At 48.3% G+C, this 23,087-nt stretch overlaps 1 protein-coding gene across 3 annotated transcripts in view; it reads left to right on the top strand.

Annotated features, from left to right (window-relative positions):
• Positions 1-23,087, top strand: part of LOC119450039 (putative polypeptide N-acetylgalactosaminyltransferase 10) — a 156,231-nt gene that overhangs the window by 114,559 nt on the left and 18,585 nt on the right. For all 3 annotated transcript variants that reach the window (XM_037713390.2, XM_037713391.2, XM_049665601.1), the window contains 3 exons: positions 15,385-15,551; positions 20,384-20,750; positions 22,277-22,526. In XM_037713390.2, the coding sequence (XP_037569318.1) occupies positions 15,385-15,551; positions 20,384-20,750; positions 22,277-22,526 (784 nt within the window). The remainder of the gene's footprint in view (positions 1-15,384; positions 15,552-20,383; positions 20,751-22,276; positions 22,527-23,087) is intronic.

Raw genomic sequence — 23,087 nt, 5'->3', positions numbered from 1 at the left:
ATATTGTTTGGGTCTGGCTTAGCGCCCCTGACTGGATGTGCCATTTTAGGCAAGGTGGATCGCGCTCTAACGGCCTTGATCCCGCTGTATTTAGATTGTTGTGTATTGGGACGATTTCGTTCCCTTGCTGTGCCGCTAAGCTGCAATGCAATTTGGCGTCCGAATGATTGATCTGCGGCTGCGGTGCACTGGAATAATGAACGTGGACGCGTGTGTACGAAGTGACATTGTAGAGGTCCCAAAAGAAGTAGGGAATATTATGTGCGACCTTTCGTGGTCGAGTTGCAACAAGAAAACACAGTGCCCTGATTCCATGACAGAAATCAGTGACACTTGTGCTCATAGATATTAAACTACCGAACTTCGAATCTTTCCTTACATGGGGCTGCTAAAAATAAAAGTAAGGTGAAAAAAAGTGTCAGAAACTGAGATTGAGAAAGAAACCAGACGGCGAACAATTTGACAAGAAGGGTCCTTGTAAATCCAGCTTCGACACTTCTTCCACCACCGCCCTGGCGTTAATGGTAATGAAGCGCCAACAAACACGCATCGAAAACCGAGCCACAACAATCGCTCGTTGTATTTTGGTTTGGTGTGTGGGTCTGGTATGCGCTTCAATACCGTGAATATATATAAATTATAGCCCAGCTTTCCACACTCCTGCAGTGGCCTTAATGCATCCCACCCCTGTCCTGTCGTTCCCTCCTCTTCCTTCTGTCGCGCTTTGTAACCCGAGAAACTTGTTCGCATTAGGTTTTGCCTATTTTGACCTAATGATAACGCCCTGTAGGCTCCAAGAAATAACGCTGTTCATCCTTGTGGCCGAGAAAAAACGTAAACGAGCGGGAACAAGCGGACGCAGAGGCTACACGCTATCCAGCCAGAGTGATAGACGCGTGGCTATGCGCCCTCTTCCTATAGCAGTTGGCCTGCAGGGCGCTGAGCGGTGCAACCTCTGCCGCACGCTGTGTGCAGCCTACTGTGTGGCTCGATGAGTTCGTGATCCCCTCCCACTTCAATTCCGCTCTTTCTTCTACTCGCCTCGGTAGCGGAAAGAGTGAGCGTGTTCGTTTTCGAGGACCGGCCGTAAAAACCGGAAAGGAGGTATCGAAACGGCAGAGTGAGCAAGATACGGCGGGTGTACTGCTTCGTTGATGTGGATTTATTTTGCACTGAGAAAGGGGTTGCTGCTGTAACCTCCTCCTCTCCTCATTCTCTTTTACTTCCATTCGCCTTCGTTTGATCGTGGCGTCCGTGGCTCGTTCTGTAAGCGCCCTGACCGGTAGGGAAAAGGAACAGAAATGAAAATAAACAACTGCCTGAGCTTCTTCTTTTTTTTTTTCGTGTCACAACAACGACCCTGCGAACACTGGTGGCACGCTTTGTTTTCTTCTCTTCTCAACTTTGCAGTTATTTTCTCCCGAGTTCGTCTCGATATAAGAAGGGCAGGCAGGCCGCCAGCGCGAAATTGCTGCTTTCATTCCTTCTGCGTCTTCCTGGTACGCGTTCTGCCCGGTCATTGCTTCGTAGATCGATGCAGGGAGCCTTCAGAAGTTCTGTGGACATTATTTTCTTTTACTTTCTTTTTCTCATAGTTGACTTTATTTATATGTTTATTTTTTCATAGAGCGTAAGGAACAGAAGCGTCCACTCGTCTCATGCCCGGTTCCGTGGACGAATGGAAGAACCCAGTGTTCTCGGCCTTCAACTGTTCTGCTTTTGTTTCTCTGGCAAACGGCGATGCATTTTCTTGTGATTAGCGTCAGTAGCGTTCAGAGTAATTTATTTCAGTAGGTCACGTGTTGTAGGGTTGTTGCGTGTGCGTTCTCTTCGGGTCCACAAGTTTACCCAGCTTGAGCAGACGTTCTCGTGAAAGCCAGTGCACGATTGAAAAACGCTTTAACGTATGGCGTGCTATTGTGCATAAAGCTGCTTACGGGCATAGCTCAACTTTGAATCTCACTATGGTATTTCACGTGATAAAAACCCCCAAGGCTTCCGATGGGTATTGGTGCACGCTAGGGACATCGCACGTGAAGCATGTTTTAATGTTTACCTTGTATCGGCTTTTGCAGTGCTCTTTTAGCATTTTTGTCTCTGATAAAACTCATACTTCTGCCCTCCTTCCCGAGAAAACAAAAAGAGTAAATGGCGTGGTTGAGTGTCATTGTGTGCTGGTATGCATTCGGCTGACAGATAAGGAACACTTTCGGCTGAAATGGTTGTAGGAGTTGAAGCCCATCGGAGGTTCGTGACAGCCTGCAGGCTTTCTCCCCTACTATGAAAATACTGGCATCCCATGCAGTTTTTACTGAGATGGAATGAGTCGTAGCGTAGAAGCGCCCTGGCGCGAAAGACATACCTGCGCTGGGCGTATTCACAGACATTTGACGCGAAAAATATGAACAGCCACCCGTATGTCCTCCGGTCACAGTGCGTTTAGGTTATCGCGTGCCTCGGTCCGCATTTGTGCCAGAACAATCTCGCTTGTAAGACGAAGCCTACGTGAGAGCCGGCTCTTGTGACAGCCTATACCAGATGAGTCCTTCGAGAAGGTGACCTGTGATGCCTCGGGCGTGAATACGCCCTTGACGTCATCGTCTTCCGGCCCTTGTGTCTGCGGCAGACGCAGTCGGTGCGTCGTAGCTTGCTGGGAGGGTGGCGTGCCACGCATTACCTCCGGGAGAAACGGGCGAGAAAACCGCTTGCGCGCCCTTTGAGCCTTCGCGCCTAGCGTGGCCCTGTGTGCACCTCGATGTAATATTTATACGCGCATTGCACGATGCCTCGGCCCAAGGCATATTCCAGCTCTTCCGCGCTTGCATTATTCTACGCACACCCTCTCTCTCTCTCTACCTCCTCGTCTGTCGACCTGTATGAGACCCTCCCGGTTGAGAGCTTCCCCTGAGGACCGCGTCTCCGCTCTCGTCTTCCTTCCTCTTTGGCGTGCCGCCGGCTCTTATGCGTGCGCCCAGGAACACGCATATTGCGTTAGCAAAATTTCCGCCGGATCTCCCACGATGCTCGCATCCACTCGTGACTTTGTTTTGCTTTCCTCGTTTTTTTTCCTGTTCTTTTTTTTTCTCATCTCTGTTCACCTCCGCCCCTCCGTGGTGACCCCGGGGAGGTCGTAGTGCGAAACCCGCTACAGCTGGAGTGTCGTGCACTCGGGTGCCGTTTAATCTATACGAGTCTCTACAGAACGTCTTGCCTTGCGGTTCACAGAGCGTTCTAAGCACCGCAGCTGCCCTCCTGCGACGTCCTGCGAGCGGTGTATGAAGCATTGTTTCCTTGTCTTCAACAATGCAAACATTGAAATCGATGTATGTCAGAATTCGCGTAAGATCTGTTTGCCATTTGTTGTTCGTCTCAAATGGACGCTGTATCACTTTCTCAGGCACCGCGGTGCGTCTATTGCATGCGTAGCTTCTTTTTGTCACTTGCATCGTTTGATTATGATAACCAACTACTAGGAAGTCTAAACTATATGAGTATCATGCAAGGATCCGTGTCACGACCGCATTGGCCCTGGTCGCGGGATCGGTCAGTGATAAGGCCCTTTACGACGGTCTTGTTGTAGCCCCCCTAATGACACAAAGTAGGCGATGCCATTCGCTAATGGTTTGGAATGCAAAGACAGCAACTTGGCGTCACCATGCTCGTGCACCTGAAATATAACACGTCAATCGCCAGCCCCTGGCGTATCATCCACCCATCAAACACCTGTAAACTGATAAGTAGTTCTACAAGTTGTCGGCCTAGCGAACAATGATGTCTGTTCGACAATAATGATTTTATTGCGATGTGTTTTAACACTGAAAAAAAAAAAAAGAGAGACCACGAGAAGGAAGGACAAAGCGCAAGCTGCCAACCCTTTAGTTTTGTCAGTGAATACGTCGGTAGACGTGATATGAGTGTCCGATGTGGCAAGATCATGACATCTGACGGCGCGACAGGCCAGAACAATTGATTTTACCGGAACCCCGTTCGTTGTTTTTGATTTTCCGACTGCTTTCGTCCCATCCAACAGGGGTGAGCATTTTTACTGTTTGGATGGCGCCGCCAAGTTGCTGCTCGCAGCAAAGTAACTGGCACGTCTATTTGTGTTCCCGTAATCTGCTTAACAATCTAGTCATCTTAAGCCGATGGTCAGACTGCTCAAGCGGGAGTCGCGGGTAAGCTGACGCGAACGCTGTGGAACGACTGCCATATAACTCCGATGATCTGTGCCTGTTAAATGACCTTAGAAGGCCGTTTTGCTCGTTTAAATTCGAGCTTACGCCGGAAGTGTCTGGGGGTCTGAGTCTTTAGGCAAGAGTATCTGGTCGTTTAAAAAGATGCAAAATAAGGGGCAAAAAGAAGAGGGAGAGAGAAAAATAGAAGATTCAGCTTCAGAATATTTTGTGGGCAAGGTTATTGCAAAAATTTCAGTGACATGTGCGAACTTTGCTTGGGGCGACATGTCTTGGCCGCACGAGGCTGCTCAGACGTCTGTCAACGTCCTTCAAATCTCTGTGATCAATCACGTAACCTGTACTTGTTCATGCGCATTCTTGCAAGCAAGCATGTTGCTATGCTGCGTTGCCCGCACGTTAAAACACGTGCGACGTGCAAATTATTAAAACTAGAGAACAATTGATTTTATCGGGCACGTTGCCGCTGTCGAGAGGCTGCCGCAAGGTTAAAGCCCAGGGCTTCCAAAGACCCTTCCTCCCATCTGCATCTGGCGCTGGCTTACGAGTCTTGAAAAGCGTGGAAAGCGGTGGGTGGGCTCCGGTACGTCGGCAAACTGAACAAAATTTACTTTGCTCCCTGCTTTCGCCTGGCTCTCCGGTTGCTCGCGCCCCTTATACCGGAGATACGCATCTTTGTCTTCATTACACCCGGCGTGTTCCGTGAAGTAGTCATATAACCCATGAGACAGGGCCTGCTGCCCTCGCCGACTGCCTGTTTTCAGCGTTAGCACCGCTTGATATCTCTTGGCGACTGAGTCCAGTGCGACAAAATACACCAGAGCTGCTACTAAGGGTCGGGCGTTCTCTCTCTCTCTCTCTCCTGCATGCTCTTCGACTCTCCGCGCATTCCCGCGTCGCGCCGTTCTTACTACACAAGAAGAAAATTGGTGGGGGCCGGGAAAAGTTCCACGTTCCGCGGTTTCCTTTCGTCGTGCGTTTGCCGTTAGTTACTGCTTTCTGCTGCGGGAACTGCTGGCGTGCGCGCATCGCTGGCTCGCGATTTACGCTGCGGGTCGTGCAGTCTGGCTCTCTGTGTATGCGTCGCTTTTTTTGCCTCCGCTCGTGGAACTCAGATTTTTGCGCAGCTTCCTCGCTTTATAGGCGGCATGTCTACTTCCCCTCTCCTTTTTCTGTAGGGTTGTCTCTTTTGGGAACTTGCACGCAGACTTTTGAGGCCTTCTTCCTTCAGTTCGGTAATGTTTTCGGGTTGCTTAAGTCCTAAGTGTTTCACAGCGATTGCTGTTGTGGGCTTTTTGTCGTACTTGGAAATATCGGGAGTCTTTGGTGGCGGTGGTGGCGTCTGTCGCGAGACGTTATTGCGCAGGTTTTATTCAATGTTCAAATAAAATCGTAGTATTGTGCAGCAAGTGAATCGCACCACAACGCATACAAAATCGCGCCGCTGTGCACAGTGCCTACACACACAAGAAAAAAAAAAGCCTTTTTAGTAAACTATCTGTCATTACGTTTGACTTGCACGTCATTAACATTCAATAATTCAAGATTCGTTGGACTGTATACGCATTATGGGTTGCACGATGCACGAGTCCTTTAGTCAACGCATTTATGATGGCTGCGCAGAGTAACCGCTTAGCGTCAGTTTAGCAGCGGTCCCGCCCGCGATAACTATTACTCCGCCCGTTGCACGTCTCCCGGAGGGCGTTCAATGTCAACGCATAGTAGAGTTACTGTTAAGGGGCTCTTAGCTATCGCTACCTTTCTTTCTATTAGTTGCATATGCACAAAGGCTTCTTTGACTATCAAGTGACACCCATGTTCGAGAACATTGCTGGTTGTATTGTGGGTAACTCCTCATAGCTAAGGAAGACTAACTGTTGTGCTATAGTTGGTCGTGCATAACTGTTGAGTAGAATGAGCGAAAAGAAAAAAAGAAAAAAAAAAGAACGACGCACACAACTGTTTATACCGTCCACATCAATTGAAATGAAATATAGAAGGCAGAGAATAAACGAAAAGAACGCGCAACTTGTTCTTACGGTGCCCGAGAACACGCGAACTTTCTTCGCAACCTGTCAGCCTAACGCTAAACTTTGACATCTTTTAACAGCGCAAATCTAACTACTGCGCAACATAATTCGAGGCTAATCGCCTGTGCCGATAAAATTACGTTCCCTGCTCTCACGCACAAGCATTGAGGGGAAGCAAGCAGGTAAAGCGGCCGTTGACGAGCAGCCAACGTGAAACAAAGCGATATAAGCGCATGTAAGTGCTGCTGTCATGAGAGGGACACGTTGCGACGCTGGACTTGACAGGTTCCGCTGAAAAGCTCAAGAGCGAAAAGAGAGTCTGCCTAATCAACTCGTTGAGTGACCTGTGGGCGTGGACCGTCCGCGATTATTAACACGTCGTGGTGAGGCAGAGGCGTGAATGAGACAGCGCGCTTGGCGTGTTAGTTGGCCCGACGGGATGTGGACGTTTCTCCCTTGGCGCGCCGACACCATGAAAACTCTAATGAAGAGGGGATGAGACTTAGGAGACGCACACAGGTGGAATCTCAGGCGGAGGAGTGCTCTTTACTTCTTAATTGAACTCCTGGTGACGGATGTGTTAGACGTAAGGCTCCTTTTAAAATTTGATTGCATGGTTCGTCAGATGCGAAAGCCGTTGAGAATGGAGTGTCATTTCTTTGTTGAAGTGACTCTGAATGTCGTCATGTGATTGAATGAAAATTCCGGGCGTGCAAGTTGATAAGAAAGAAAACAAAAAGACTAATGGATCCTGCTTCTTTTCAAAAGTAGCTGGCAGTTTGCAGCTGACACTGACAGTAACACGAATGAAACCTGCGAGTGCCACAAAAGGCTGCACTTCCACGTGACCGTCGGAACGCAAGGAAAGTTTACGTCATTTGAATGGGGGCTCAGCGCGCGCTTACGTTTTACTTCAGAACAGTGCTTGGCATAGTAACACGTGCCTGGCTTGCATTTCCGCTGATAGCAAATCAGCAGAGCAATACTTATGTCTTGAGTATTTCAAGTAATTAATACCAAACCTCGTCATCGCGCCTTTGCGGGATGGTTTGATCTGCGAACGATCAAGCGCCGTAAGCTTAAAAGCCTAAAGTAGCAGTGCATACATTAGTTGCTTGCAGTATGACTTATCGTGTTGGCTAATTGCAAGTCCTCGTGCTGTTCATATTTCGCTAATCAGATCGTGGTTTTGGCACGTAAAACCCCATAATTAATTTTTTTGATACACCCGCCGTGGTGGCTCAGTCCGCTGAGGCGTTGCGCTGCTGAGCGCGAGGTCGCGGGATCGAATCCCTGCCGCTGCGGCCGCATTTCGATGCAGCGGAAATGCAAAAACGCCTGTGTGCTTGCGCTGTAGTGCACGTTAAAGAAACCCAGGTGGTCAAAATTAATCCGGAGCCTTCTACTATGGCGTGCCTCATAATCATAACTGGTTTTGGCACGTAAAACCTCGGAAAGAAGAAAATATTTCGCTAATATGTTCTTAGACGTTTGTGATAAGCAATTCCATTAGCTGAGAACGGGCCACTTCGTTATAGTTCATTTTGAGACTTGAGAAACCTCTTGAAAAAAAAAAAAGTGAATCCTCGTTAATAAAAGTACAATTTGAGGACTACAGTCCAGACTTGACATTGCGAACTTTCCAGTGCACTTGTAAATGTCTCTTAGCCGGTATCAATTGCTCATAAATACAGCTTTTTCGAAGATCCTGTGATTCCGGTGCACATCTTATAGACTGAGAGGTAGTTAACGCCTAATCCCATTTGGAGGCCCGTGTTGATATTTAGCACTATTGTTTGGCCTTTGAGATTTGCATTTTGCCCATAACGCTCTGAATTCCACTTGAAGCCCGTCTTTTATCTTCCGTTGTCACTAAGCGACTGTTTATCTTACCAGCGAAATTTAAATGCGCCCACGTGACCTCGTTATCTGCGCAATGCAGTGCTGCCAAAACTTCGCTGCCGCTGCTTCGTTTTTCCTGCCGAGGGAGCCCTGCGAGCTGTGCGCAATGCATCGCACGCCATTGTGACAGTCTGCGTCGCACCGCTCTACGAAAGCCGGCTCGCAGAATGAAATTTGCATGGCCTTTGTGTGTTCCTCATTTGAATGCGAGCGCTTCTAGAAGCGCCCGCTGTCTCGGCGTCCCCAGCTGCGTGCCCGCGTTTTCTAAGTATAATGCCAAAATGATGCTGAAGTATTTATCTAATTCGTATGCCGCCTTCCTTGTCTCTCGCGCTCTCTCAGTTCCCCGTTCACCGTTTCCTATCTGTTGTGCCTAATGCATATTTGCACCTTTCAGCGTTCCTTTCTGAGTTTGCTTTCAAACGTGTCTCGGCATAAGTTGAAGAGGCGTTTGCTCTTGGGTGGCCCAGCTGTATTTCGCAGCATTGGGATGACGAATCCGAAAGCCGTAAAACAGATGCGCGTCTCCTAGTAGAATATTCGGCTGGGCTGCGGATGGGGAGCGGGCGTGGCAGTGTCGTCATCTCCGTTTTCTCTTCTCCTTTTGCAAAACTGTTGGGGGAACTTTACAACAGCTTTGCACAAGACGTTCGCCTCAACCGAGAATCGGCTGCTGCCATAGAAGACAGATTTTGCAAAAAGTTTCAATGTCGGCAGCAGCGTCAGCAGGGCAGCAGGGCACACTTGAGCTCGGGAGGGTTAGAAACCCCTCCTTAAGGTGCGCGTATTAGGAGCGGCGAAAGCTACGAAAGGGGTTTTAGTACGCGGCCTGGGTAAAAATACGGCAACGGGCACACTAGCTTTCAATGTCTTTGAAATATACTCGTACTACATGTGGTGATGTCGTCATTCAGTGCCAGATCTTGGCCTAGCGTCGAGCGGTGATGAGGGGCTGCTTTTTTTAGGAAAGTTTGTTCTAAGTGAAGGTCTCATCACAAACCACTTATAGAGAGGGTACTTCTTGAGACTTTTGAGGCTACGTGAAAATTCAGTCTTGCATAGTTTATGAAGTCCGCGATCATTGTGTATCGCTGCAGGGATCACCCGGTGCGCAAGCTCCCGCTTTTACTGCTCGCCTTCATGCCCTAAAGCAATTGCCTATTGCTGGTTGGAAACACTGAGTCGCATGGCGTGGTTAACTCACGTTTGCAATGTCGTATCTCAGCATCTCATCACGGTTTGTAGCCGCGAGCCCATTCGCCGCGCTGTGCGCCACGCGCTTCCCTGCACTGACGGTCACTATGAGGGAAAGCCTGATTGCAGTTAAACTGCCGCAGTTGCCTCTCGCAAACGTGCTCATTTTGTTGGCGAGCTATAAGTTCGTTTAAATCGTGAAGGCTACACACCTACGAACGAATAGTTTCAGTGTTGCGCATCCTCTCGTAATAAAAGTAAGTTGGTGGGCGGAGGTGGGTTGCTTATGATTCATGTAGCAACCAGGTATTCAGAACGCTCTTTGCTGGTTTCGTTGTCGCCGCGATTGTTCGCCTGTTCCTAAAGTTTACTTGTGGGTTGTAGCGAAAAAAGAGGGAAAATGTATTCAGGTCGGCGTGTTTGTACACAAAGATAAAACAGCGCCTCACAAACGTTTTTACTAGATATAGGAAAAAAAAAAAAAAAAAAGCGGTCAGATCAGTTTTACACAACAGCACAACTCCTGTGATTGTTTCTAAATTTCGTGCTTGACATTGGAAACGCAGTGAAATTACGCGCTTCTCGTCCATCGTTTGCGACTCTTTCGATTATCGCAGACGCCGGCATATATTCTCACTGCACTCTCACCAAGTCGTCGATACATGCCGACATTCAGCCAGAAAACATGAAGGGAAATAACCTCGTCATGAAACCAACGTTGATCGCGCTGGGTGCTGCTACGTACGTTGACCTGGTGTTAATTACCGACACCTCTACAATGTGCACAGTTCGCTCGTGCAACCGGGGGACCCCTTCCAAAGGAAGCGTGCTTATCCATCGCTCCGCACTTGGAAAAATTGTCCCCATACTTCTCGCACAGCTGCCGCATCTGTTTCAGCCGTAGACAATGAACCGCGCAATATCACGTATATCGCACGTGCGACACGCAAGGATGTCGGGTGCTACTGCGAAGGACGCTCATGCACAGTATATGCAGTAGTCGTCGTACACGGAGGAAGGCAGAGATTATCGTAGTTTCTATTTCCGAAAGATATTTGAAGCGAGTGTCCACAACAGCCGCGCTGATTCACATAGCAGCGTTTCCATATCGAGCGAATTACCCGAGCGATTTCGCCCTCCTGTATTGATATTCACTGTATCCTGGGCTCGCCTAGTCGGTCGACGCTGCCGAATTCGACACGGGTGACGCACTTACTGAAAGCTCGGGTTTGATGATTTCATGCGCATATATGGCGCGCTAAGCTTTTTCTTCGACGCCGCTCCATCGTTTCTCTTCTCTTATTTTTCTTTATTTTTTTCACTTTCATGCGGTGCTTTCAATCCACCCGCAATTGCATTTCAAGGCTTATCTTTCGCTCGGCTTGTTCATTGTTTTTTCGCACACACACACTCTCTCTCGCTGTCTTCAGGAAGACCCAAAGCGTTTTTTTTTTACTCTTTGCCTGACGACCCGCTCTGCCGGATAACAAGACCGGAATTGGAAGCGCGTTTGCGCCGGAAAACGGAGCAGAAAGAGCAATAAACGATGCAGCGAGATAAATAACTGCGCGGCCAGCTACACTCCGCTTGATCCCGCAGCTACCGAAGACCGCTCGCGCCACGACGAGGTTTTGCCATGCGCAAAGAACAATGGTGGCTGGGAAATCCTTTGTATTGGTGAAAATATGCATCAAAGGAAAGTCGTTTCTTTAGTGGAACATTTCGCTTTATCATGATTGATATTGGTGTTCTTTCTTTTTTGACGTCACACTCGTTGCTTTAGTCAGGTAACGGTAGCTGTATTTAGGGGCGTGTTAATTACGGTCGTTGTTGTTAAATGCGTACCTGTAGCTAATAGCACTAGGCTGTTTTGATAAAAGTAGGGTTTGCCTAGTAGTAGTCACTTTTAACATATAGCGGTAGTAAGATTGGCGACAGAATAACGTGTATGTTTGTTGTTGTGGAATTCCTCAGGGAAGAAAGTTTCTGTTTGTGCTCACGTTCCTGATTTCACCAGCCGCTATTACGTGGCCGCCACAATCCACACAACAAAACCAGCTTATCTCCGTTGATTGCGGTTGTTACCTTTATCGCAGGTTATACGGACGCATTCTTTAATCTCAATAGGGCACGCCGTCTGCGCTTTTCTGGCACCTTCGACAGCAATTAAGTGATTAGATTCTTGGGCTTTACGTGCCAAAACCACGATATAGTATGAGGCACGCCGTTGTGGGGGACTTCGGATTAATTTTGGCCACATGGGGTTCTTCAACGTGCACCCAATGCACGGTACATGGGCGTGACCCCATCGAAATGCGGCCACCGCGGCCGAGATTTTATCCCGCGCCCTAGGGCTTTGCAGCGCAACGCCTAAGCCACTACACCACCACGGCGGTTACACCCTCGAAAACAACTGCCGTGTTTGATCATGTTATAGCCTGTCTGTTGTTTCGCCTGCACTTTTTCTTTACCATGGATATATAGTTGATTCCGTCTCCTCGTCCTAGTGTGTGGGCCGCGGATTTCCTGGCGAATCCGCGGATGTGCCGGCGCACTGTCGAGGATTTGCCGCAGCCGTCGGCCTTTCTTTCGCCCCTTTTTGTTCCTTCATCGCTCTGTTCTTTCCATTCCTGTTCCTCTGCCTCGACCTCCCAGTCGTCCTAAGCCGGAGCGCAGCCTTCCCCGATTCGTCGCAAGGAGTTGAGGATTATCGGGTCCAACCTGACAAGTCGTCCGGGGATTTGCGGAAAGTCGAAGCCGCGTTGCCGGCGAGCGCTGCGGCTGCAGTGACCGGCCACTCTTCTGCGCCCAGTTATGTGGCTGCTTGTGCAAGCGGGGAACGCAGTATTTGTCGTGTGTGTGTGAGAAATTTCGTTTTGCCACTGTCTTCACGCGAGCTTTGTTCGTATAAACGTGTTCGCGAGGGCGAAGCGCCGCAAGAGCAACGTCAACGAATGGCGGAACGAACGCGCACGAGAAGATTAGGAGGGCCGCTGAAGATAACAGTCTGCTTCTTCCTCCGCAATATTGACTGATAAGCACTCACCTGGGCAGCCGTAACAGCTAGTCAAATACAGCATCGCTTGCGCCACAGCGCTTGCTGTCAATTGGTGGCGAGGTGGTTCTCGGGAACGCGATCGCCTGCAAATTGCTCGTTTTAGAAGCGTTTAGCTTTCTTTGGGAACTACCCGCGGTTTCTTGTGAGTGTCTAACCATTTTGGTCGGCCGATCCTGAAGATAGTGCAGTCGAACACAACGGTAAAAACCCCACTGTGGTATGGTACCACCATGCGGTGGCACGGTGGCAAGGGGAGCGCCACATTTAACACACGGGGCAACGTGCCACAAATAACCACCTACCAAAGCATGTTGAACACAATCTTGGACAGCAGCCGGGGTTGGCTCGTCATAGTTATTTTATTCACTGTGACAGTCTCTTAACCTGCCGGTTAACCAGATTAACCACAGCAAGTTAACCGTATATGTTGGGTTTCAGCGTAGAGATTCGGCACGTATAAACGAGGTCTAACATCAGTTGTTTTTGAGCTGAATTCTGCGAGCACTGCGCATGGCGCATGATAAGCAATTAATAGAATCGGAGGAAGAGAATCCTTGCAGAATATGGTCGTAGGATTTAGTTGTATACGTGGTGTCTCAGCTAACGTTGTTCAGGATTAAAAAAAAAAAAAGTTACCAGCGCAATATATTTGGATAGAGCTTACGCGATGTTCTTCGCGGTCGCCTCGTGCACCTCATATTTATTTGCAGTGAGGACAGAAGTTTTCAGCATTTATCTTTGTGTTCACACGTATTTTTATTTTTTTATAGTTAAAGTTACTCTACTATCTTTTTCAGTATAGGCGTTTTCGGCTGTGCTTAAATAGGAAACCTTTATATTGTGGTCAAAAGCATCACGTGATATTTTCGACGTTGGTGCAGCGCACGTTAGTGGAGTGCTTCCTTTCGCTTTGTTTGTTTTTCTTTTTCTAAATAAAAAATAAAAGCGCGCAAAAGCGGCAGAGTGCCCCTTTATTGTCCACTTCCGCGCCGCCACCTCTGTGTCCTCAAGCGCGCTCTGACCGAACTAACCTTATACTGTGTCTTACCCGATGTCTAAGGATGGCGTCGTACGACGACGACTGGGTCGCACCGCAAGGAGACGCCACCAGAAGAATTAACGCTTTGCTGTCCTTTGCTAAGGAAGCAGACATCCTTCTTCTCACCTGATCCCTTACCCCAATCTTAGGCCACGGGCCATCCTTTCTAATAAGAGTTTCGATCAATCAATTACCCGATGGCCCCATAAATGCGACAAGTCATCGATTATGCTGGCGACCGCGGCCTTCTTGTCATCCGCTCTTCCAGCGTGACGCTGAAAGCCTTTACAGCGCGCATAGTTCCGAGATACCGATAAGTTTCATACCGATATGAGAGTGCGGCAATCATGCTGTGATGGCAACACACCGAGAATTATTGGTGTACCGTAACGCTTCGGTGAAATCACTTGAACGGGATTGGTATAATGTAAGCATTCCTCTCTCTCGACTTTGTTCCCTTTCATCAACCACTCGACCGGCCTATCCCAATGATAGCACAGGCGGAGCGCCACTCGGACCACTGACGAAATGCAGAACGGGAAAAGAACCACAATAGGTGATGCCTTTCTGGCTTCCCAGTCCCTTCCGCTGCGTATAGCCAGCAAAAGCATAGCCTTCGAGATATGTTTTTGTTATCCAGGGAGAGATGTCGCTGGGGCGTGGATTTGTACACCTATAGTATGGCAACATTGTCGGAACACAGGAATAAAGTCGGGTTCCTTCAGTGGCAGGGCGTTTGGGCGCACTATCGTTTACAAGTCGTAGTCGGTCGCCGCGATGCGATTTTCCTGTACCGCGCGCATTCTTTTCAGCGCGGGAAAAGTATCGTTTCCGTAGTTTGTATTGTACTTCTTTTTTTTTTTTTTTTTGCGAGCATGGCTAACGTTAGCTGCGACAGCGTGAGTGTGATCTTATTCGTCTACGCCCCGAAATTTATTTGAAAAAATGTTATTGTGAAATTATTTTGAATTTCTTGCTCCAGAAAGACATTTCCTCACCCCCGTATTCAGAAATCCGCCTGAACTTGAAGCTCATGCTTGACTTCATCTAAATAACTCTCGGCGCGAATGTGCCGAAGAAGCTCATTGCGTTTCCTTTGGCGCGTTCACGACACGCGTCATTTAAATCAAGTCAAGCGTGGGCTTCAAGTTAAGGTGCATTTCTGAATACTAGGGCTATAATGCGGTAGTTTGCTTTGACGTACGTCTCTGATCGTGTTAAAATTAATTAAATTAAATTCTTCGGTATTACGTGCCATAACCGCAATCTGATTATGAGGCACGCCGTAGCCGTCGTATCCGGCTTAATATTGAGTACCTGGGGTTTAGTAACGTTCATCTAAATATAAGTACACGAGCTTGCTTTTTTTTTTGCGCCCATCGAAATGGGGGCGCCGCGGCCCGGATCGAACATGTGTAATCAGGTTAAGTGACGAACATGGATTACTTTTTTGTCCCTTTTAATACGGTCTTGCTTTGCGGGTTTTCCATGTTTTACTTGGTTGAAACGTTTCGACTAACAAGATAAAGTGGTAAAAGTAAAGGCAGTCAGACGTCAAACTTTGGATGGTCGGATAGTCTTTGTGAGCGCAGCGACCACCGTCACCGCGGTCGTCCTCCCGCTTGTGTCAGAAATACGAGTGTCGCTACAGTTCAACTGCTTTTATGCCCGGTGGATGGTGTAGCTATGATTGCCACTGTGGCGTTTGGTTGCACGGCTACTTGGCCACGCCGGTCAATTACGGAAGTTTGTTGTACGGAAAGGTGCCCGAGCATCTGTATGGACTCTGTGTGTGCGCAAAATTTAAGAAAAAAAGAAAAAAAAAAGAAGTCTTTACAACGGAAGGTCTATCGCACGAGGAAGGCATTGTAGTATCATGTCTCTTCAATTTTTAATTAACGTTGCCGCGTTCTATAGCAGTTTTGCCTTGTTGACGAGACAAACTGCATTGTTCTGTGTCGTGTACAGCTGCCAGAAGAAGCGCTACCTGTCTAAGCTGCCCACGGCGAGCGTGGTTGTCCCCTTCCACAACGAGCACTGGACGACGCTTCTGCGTACGGCCACCAGCGTGCTCAACCGGTCGCCGCCGGAGCTGATCAAGGAGATCATCCTGGCCGACGACTACAGCAACAAAGGTACACGGCTGTGGGGATAATGTCCAACAGAGCTTGGACATTATCCTTTGATGCGGCGCGCATTTGGCGAATTACCCGACTTAAGGAGAAAATCTCGATTCATTGGCTGTAAAATATTGATTGAGACTTATGTTTTTGTATTTGACGATACTGTCTACTAAAAATGATTGGTTGTGTCATTTGAAGCGATATTATAGGAGTTATTGCAACAGAGACCTGGACCTGCACTTTGCATGCGATGGCATAGCGAACACTTTCTCAAGCACGAGAAAGAGACTGCTAATTTGAAATATTTTCTTGTGGGTGTGACCAGTATATGCCCGGCACATATTGGACAGTGGCTTGCGTGATTAAAGTATACCCGGTAGTATTAGCTTTGCATGTGACGTCCTTTCACAAAGCATGCACAACTCGCACGCCGGTGGTTCACGTGTATGAGTGACATGTTTTGGTGGTAACGGCGTCATGTTTCGGCGTTGTATTTCAAACGGCTATAAAAAGTACGCTTTGTGCCCCCCCCCCCCCCCCCCCCCCCGTGTTTTTTTTTTCTGTATTAACACTTCATTCCTGCTCTCCCTACTCCGCCAGTACTGAATTTCCTCCCTCGTTATACTAACCTCTCGCTAGGCATCACATTTGATTTGATCTATCCTCATCGATATGATTTGTGGTACATCTATTACATATTATTCGACAGGAATCTGGATGAGGAAAAAATGGGGTCTATAGGTTGCAGGCTTAGTCGTAATAGATAGCTGCCTGATTTCATGTCATGGCCATTGAAGTGAACTTTGTCATGACAGACAAGGGCAATGAGGCGTTAAACTAAACTTTGTCTTGGAAGACAAAGCCGACGAAGTTGGCAAGCTCGCTTAGCGTGAGGGCACGCACGCATGCACACTCTTTCTCTCTCTCTTTCTGGTCCTTTAGCGCACAAAATCGTTATAACGACATGCAGACATCCGTGCCCTCGGTTGAGCGAAAGTGCTACACTTATCGTCAGGCGGCACTATATATGCGTTGAGCAAGAAGCGAAAATGACGATGCGGCCGATAGAAGCAGAATGAACAAGCGGGCTCCGTTCTCTATCGACCCTTCTTATCGTATCCCGTTTCGTTTGCTCGGAGAAGGATCGAGGTCAGCAACAAATATCGTTTTGTTCTGTTGACATTCCCCCTGGGAATAAAACAAGAACATGCTTCCTTCCTGTGCACGGCAATCGTACGGCGAGATGTGTGTACGATGCCGGGGCACGCTGGCGACGAAGCAGCAGCTGATGGTGGGCTCCCGGGGAAAGTAACCGGGCGACAAATATTGTGCTCGATGAAGGAGAGGAAAAGTAATAAATACGTAGTATAGATGGAATAAAAGGCAACGTCACACCAGCGGTGTCAACACGGGACACCGTCGAGAGGACGAAAGTAACCAGAGGGAGTCTTGGCTTCCGGAGATGGCCGATACGGATCCATAAAATACGGCGCCACGGCCACCGAAGACAATCCGAGCACCACCGCGTGGCCCGTACGGTCGCATTAGCGACAGCTGCCGGCGCGATTATCTCTTAAAGAGGAGGGCGATCGGTGTGACCTGGCCGAGGGAGCCTCTGTTCCTCTAGCAGCAGCAGCGGCAGCAGCAAATGCGGCGACCGGAAAATGCAAAATAAGAAGAACAAAAAGACAAAATTACCGGCCTCGTTCGTCCCCCTTATCTGATGTTTCTCTCGTTTCATTTTGTTTTCCTTCTAGTTCTTTGGTTTATTCGTATCCGCTTGCTGCCTTTCGCCTCAAATCGTTCTTGTTTGATCTCTTCCCGGGATATGGAAAAAAAAAAAGAATGAAGCTTTATGCGCCAGACAGGGTGATTATCCGGCCTTACGAGGGCCGAGGAACGCGCGCGTAAGCGGTGAGCGATAGAAAGCAGAGCACTAAAGACTTCGTTGGTGTCTCCTGAAGGGTACACATACACGCGCGTCTTAAGGGGGAGCGTCAGGCAAGGATCTTCTTCAGGACGAGGGTCGCGAGTGTGTTTCACTATGGCTTCTAAAAGACCGGACCAGCGCATTGAGCCGTTTTCTCGGGAAGGACGACAAGATTGTCATAATCCGCCTCAGAGGGTGAGGAGGCGCCAAAGCGGGGAGATGACTGCCGAATCGCACCGCTTCGCGCATGCGTGCGTGCGTGGTTGTGTGTGCGTATGTATGTGCTTGAGTGCCTTCGCGCACGAAAGAAGGAAAGGTCGTCCGGTGCGACGGTATTTATTTATTTCACTTAGCAATGGCGAGATAATCGTCTTATCAAGGGACCACTGTCTTGGACGATAACGTTGATTTGTTATCAAAGTGTCGTGCTGCCATTCTGGTGCTGTATCCGAGAGCACGTGTCGTTTACTTGGCCTTATGCTAATTTTACTTGCGTTTACGCAATATCGTTGATTCGATACGCTTATACTGTCTATTTATGTAACTTGTTAAGATAAAAAGATGACTGCTTCCTTCGAACTTTCTTAACGTTACTGTACTATCTGGCACTCGCATAAAATGTGTCAATATTCGGTCATTGAAGCGAGTGAGCCTGAACACGCAGATATTTAAATAAAATCACGCATATAACGTGCTACGTTGGTCTCTACTCGTAGCTTATACCATCGTGCTCCTCTGCGCTTGGGTTCGACCTCTTGAGGCCTGACATTATTATGGTAATTTCAGAAGTAATCGCGCCTCACGGCGACCGTCATTTCACTGTGCATGGGTCTCACTCAGGGTGCGGCGTTGGTATCAATTTCTGAGTATAGACGACCCGTGGTTCTTTCATTTAAACGTGGTGGCGCGTATTGTTCTGTAATGTACGATGTTTAGGAGATGTTGGCTCTTATATTGGCTCCGGCTTCTCCTTTTCAATTAGAAACACAATCTGTGAAGGCCACAGGCATAGAAAAATAGCATAAAATCACTCTGAACCTTAAGGTGAAGAAGCGTAAAAAGATGAAGGACACCGGCCACTGAAAGAATACAAGAAAAGACGTTTCGGCTCCCTGACGGGAGCCTTGTTCACAATGAAAACAGGGACCTTAAGGTTAACATGAGTTAACCTTAAGGTCAACTCATATAAATACATCAGCGCTCAGCATTAGAAGCATTTCAAGTACTACTAATAATAAAATGGACATAAGAAAACAAACACAGGAACACAAAGTCCAGTCACATAACTGCGCTAGAATCAAGGCACATGAGCAAAGACGGAATAAATTTATACGAATGCTCACGAATCCACTCGCAGAATGGAACGAAGTCAGGTCGCATTAAACTCGCACAGTGAGCTTACAATAGATGACTAGTACTCTACTTAATATTTTCCAAGAATCTCGCTATAGCTTCCAGAAATCTCTGGAGCGCCATTAATGTTCGTCGGAGACCGTATTCGCAAGAGAGTTGTTACGCCAGAACTGCTTCGCAGCAGCGGGTGCCAGCCAATTGGGATGCTGGGCACATTATTAACGGAGGCAACCGGCCAGCGGCAGACAGCACGTGCGAACGAAAAGCTTTGCAAGTTCGGCTCCTGTTTCCCTGGTTTCCCATATGACCTACCTTGTGGCATGCCTTTGTTGGAAGATGTTGAACTACGTAAGTGCCGAAATCGTGGGACGAAGTGTACAGTTTCGACCAAGTTTCACCTTTATGGGTGCCTAGTTTCAGCGTTGTGTCACCTTCATCTCACGCCGTTATTAATAGAATAAAAGCAGCGAACAATGCCATAATTACTTCGCTGTGACCCGCGTCTCCTCCCTTTCCTCACTTATGCTCATCGACGTGATCGTAAACGAATGCAGGGTAATATTGCGATTGACTCCTCGTTTTTATTTGGCTCTTGCTTGTTGCACTTCATTCAGTGGAGCTAAGCGTCAGAAGACCTTTTACCACACTCAGGGTGTGGGATAAATTAATCACGCTTTTATTCCCTCTTTTTCGCGATCTCTCCTGCTGCATCAGCTCTCTTTCGACTCGAGCTTAATTACCTCCATCTCTAGAAGAAAGGGTGGCTTGGGAAAAATAATGGCTTGTGAAAAATAATCTACGAAATTGTGTTGACGCCACGGCACAGAGTTTGGGCTGCTTCACTTGCCCCTGGTAAACATCCTTGCATTATTCAATAAAAATAAAAATAATAACCTCATTGCTGCTTTTATTTTCTCGTTTTAATTTCGTGCATGGAAAACGTGGCAGCGCATTGTAAAGCTTCAGCAAAGCGCACGGAAGAGTTTTATTGTCACGTGGAGCTTGATAACGAGATGCGTTTATTATTATTATTATTATTATTATTATTATTATTATTATTATTATTATTATTATTATTATTATTATTATTATTATTATTATTATTATTATTATTATTTTTTTTTTTTTTTTTTCGCTCACCTGCTTCGTATTCGCGTTCGGCGTGGCCTTGTGCAGTGTGCATTAACGCCGAGTCAATGCAGCGCAACTGATCGCCCAAGGGCCGCGCAACGAGGGGTCGAACGTAAATCATGATAGGCGGAACATTAAGAGAAGGAAAGACATCGGCGTCGATTAGAGAACAAAAGGGATGTAGCCGATATTCTAGTTTAGGTTAAGAGAGAGCGATAGAAATTGAGTTAGGCAGATCATGTAATGCGTAGGACAGATAACCGGTGTGATATTGGAGTCACAGAGTGGGCGCTGAGGAAAGGGAAGAGAAACCTATACGCATTTTTCGGAAAGAAAGCTTTCACTTTAACTCCTTCACGTTTGGCTCCCAAACCCGCTGACTGTTTTGGTTGTCGTCGTTCTCTCTCGTTCTCGTGTTGCACCCGTGCAGAGCAGCTCAAGAAGCCCCTGGAGGACTACATCGCGAAGCACTGGAGCAAGGTGCGCGTGGTGCGGGCGACGAGGCGCGAGGGCCTGATCCGCGCGCGGCTGCTGGGCGCCCGGCAGGCGACGGGCGACGTGCTCATCTTCCTCGACTCGCACACCGAGGCCAACGTGAACTGGCTGCCTCCGCTGCTCGAGCCCATCGCCAAGGACTACCGCACCGTGGTGTGCCCCTTCATCGACGTCATCGACTACGAGACGTTCGCCTATCGCGCTCAGGACGAAGGCGCGCGGGGCTCCTTCGACTGGGAGCTTTACTACAAGCGGCTGCCGCTGCTTCCGGAGGACCTGGCGAACCCCACGGAGCCCTTCAAGTGCGTGTTCTGCGCGCCGCGCGGGCACATGTCTCACCATCGCGTACCGCGCTGTCCGTTTACTCTCTATAGTCTGAATAACTTCTAACGGTATCCGCAGGAAATATATACAGGATCGTCCGATTCTGCATGATAAACACGATAACTTGATTTATAAAGTTGTACGTTATTGCATTTCAGCGGGTAACTGACGAAACGCTTCAAAGTACATCGTGAAAGCAAGACAAGGAGAAAAGGGAGGGAAAGGGGATGACGCTCTCTATCATCTGAAAGCTTTATTACACGGAAGTGGCTACATACTATATACTCCAGGAGGCAACAACTGCTGAAAAGGCATAATCACGTCATGTACGCAAGTTAGCGACACTATTCTAACTAAAAGCATCGGCTTGATAATTCAGGCAGAGATCAGTATGAAGGGATGCAGAAAAACCACGAACTAAATAAATCCTCCCTAACAAAGCACAGCACCCGCATTTTGTCGATGAACTATCCACCTTCAGGACAAGCCATTTTTTTTTATTCGTTGATGGTAACGGAGGATTTCGTTACTGGCTGATTTATAACGTGCCCAGGTGTCCATCATACTTATAAAAACCCACATCATTTGCTGAAATAATTGTAGTATGTCTAAATTAGAATAGTCATTTGCCCTACATAATGCTAACCCGAGATCTAAGGTAATCCGACCACTAAAAGTTACCTAATCGGAGAAAAACTTATAGGAGCGAGCAATGTGTAACTGCGGTGCCGCGTGTCACATTAGCGCATTTATAACACCAAGTCTTTTATGTAAGATGTACATTGCCCCCTCCAAATTTTAAGTACATCAAGTCTACCTTCAGACCCAACGAAAAATACCGAAGACATCCATACCGTCGCTGCTCTTGCCGTTATTTAGTGTAGGGAGCGCCACTTACCTTTGAAAATGCGAATATGTGCTCCCTTGTACCATCTACTGAGCTCAGAGTATAAGGACGCGCGTTGCGGGACAGAGAAGTCAACTCGTTTCGTGTCTGCGTGATTACTTAAACATCCAAGTTTTTCGAAGCTATCGCAGGGAAGCGTAAATTCATCCGATTGGCGGACGGCCCGATTAGTGTCGTATTTTAAGCAAAATTTACTTTTCTGACAGGATCGGCCTAACAACACTTCTTTTCGCCTGCCGGCAATGTGTCCTCACAAATAGTTCCAGTGTCTGATGCGAAGCTTTGGGCAGGAGTAAGGCGAACAGACGCCTGTTCTTCGCCGAAAAAGGGTGCTACTAGCGCAGCTGTCACCTGGTTTCACTATACTTCAGCACTTGGGTAAGGCCTCGGCCATATGTTGTACGAACTTGCGCGTCTCGGTCTTTCGTGACCTTGTAGTATCAAAGTATTGAGTGAAACCCAGCCATGGAGGGTCCGGGCAGTGCCGGTTGCTTTCCTCGTCGTGTGTCGAGTCCCCGCATTCACGCCCTGTAGTACTTGGTCTCCCTCACCTGCGTGTCAGCTGTACTAGAGTCAACGTGACTCGCCTACGCGCAGGAGCCCCGTGATGGCTGGCGGCCTGTTCGCCATCAGCCGGCGCTACTTCTGGGAGCTGGGCGGCTACGACGAAGGCCTGGACGTGTGGGGCGGCGAGCAGTACGAGCTGTCCTTCAAGATCTGGCAGTGCGGTGGCACCATGGTGGACGCGCCCTGCTCTCGGGTGGGCCACATCTACCGCAAGTTCGCCCCGTTTCCCAATCCGGGCATAGGAGACTTCGTCGGCCGAAACTACCGCCGCGTAGCTGAGGTACGTGGCAGAGAGTCGCTCGGCAGTTTGTTTGGGAGCAGTGCACGTAAACAAGGACGTAAAGATAGAGTCAGTTAACGTAGCGCTGGGGGTCTATTGTTCCTGGATGGCAGCAGGTAACGCCCTCTATTGCCCCCTTCATCACCGCGTTGGGCACTCCCTGGTGCGTAGGGGGCACTATGGGACGTTTTATGGCGCCATTCAGGAACTTTACCCCAGCGACGTTAGCCATTTTGGTCACCACCTGGTGCGCCGAATGCTAATGGCTTACATGCCAAGCCCGCAAACCGAAAATAAGGAGGCGATTACAGCGCACTTATCTTGCACATCTCTTGCTCATCTTACAGCGCGCATCGTGGCGTAGCGCGTAACTTACGCGAACGCTACCCGCGTTTTTTCTCGGCCATTCAAGTGAATATTCTGGCCATTTCCAGTGACCACTGTATCTCTGTATTGTAAGCAAGCAAATGTGATTTAGTCAAAGCGGAAAGACACATGTTCGGGCTGTTAAGACAGCAGCTGCCCTGTGAACGTACTGAGGGTTGCGCTGACTGGGCGGTG

This window comes from Dermacentor silvarum, chromosome 4 (assembly GCF_013339745.2).
Source record: "Dermacentor silvarum isolate Dsil-2018 chromosome 4, BIME_Dsil_1.4, whole genome shotgun sequence".
Classification (NCBI taxonomy): Eukaryota; Metazoa; Arthropoda; class Arachnida; order Ixodida; family Ixodidae; genus Dermacentor; species Dermacentor silvarum.
The sequence above is the reverse complement of the archived record's forward strand: the minus strand, read 5'-3'. Positions and strand labels throughout refer to the sequence as shown.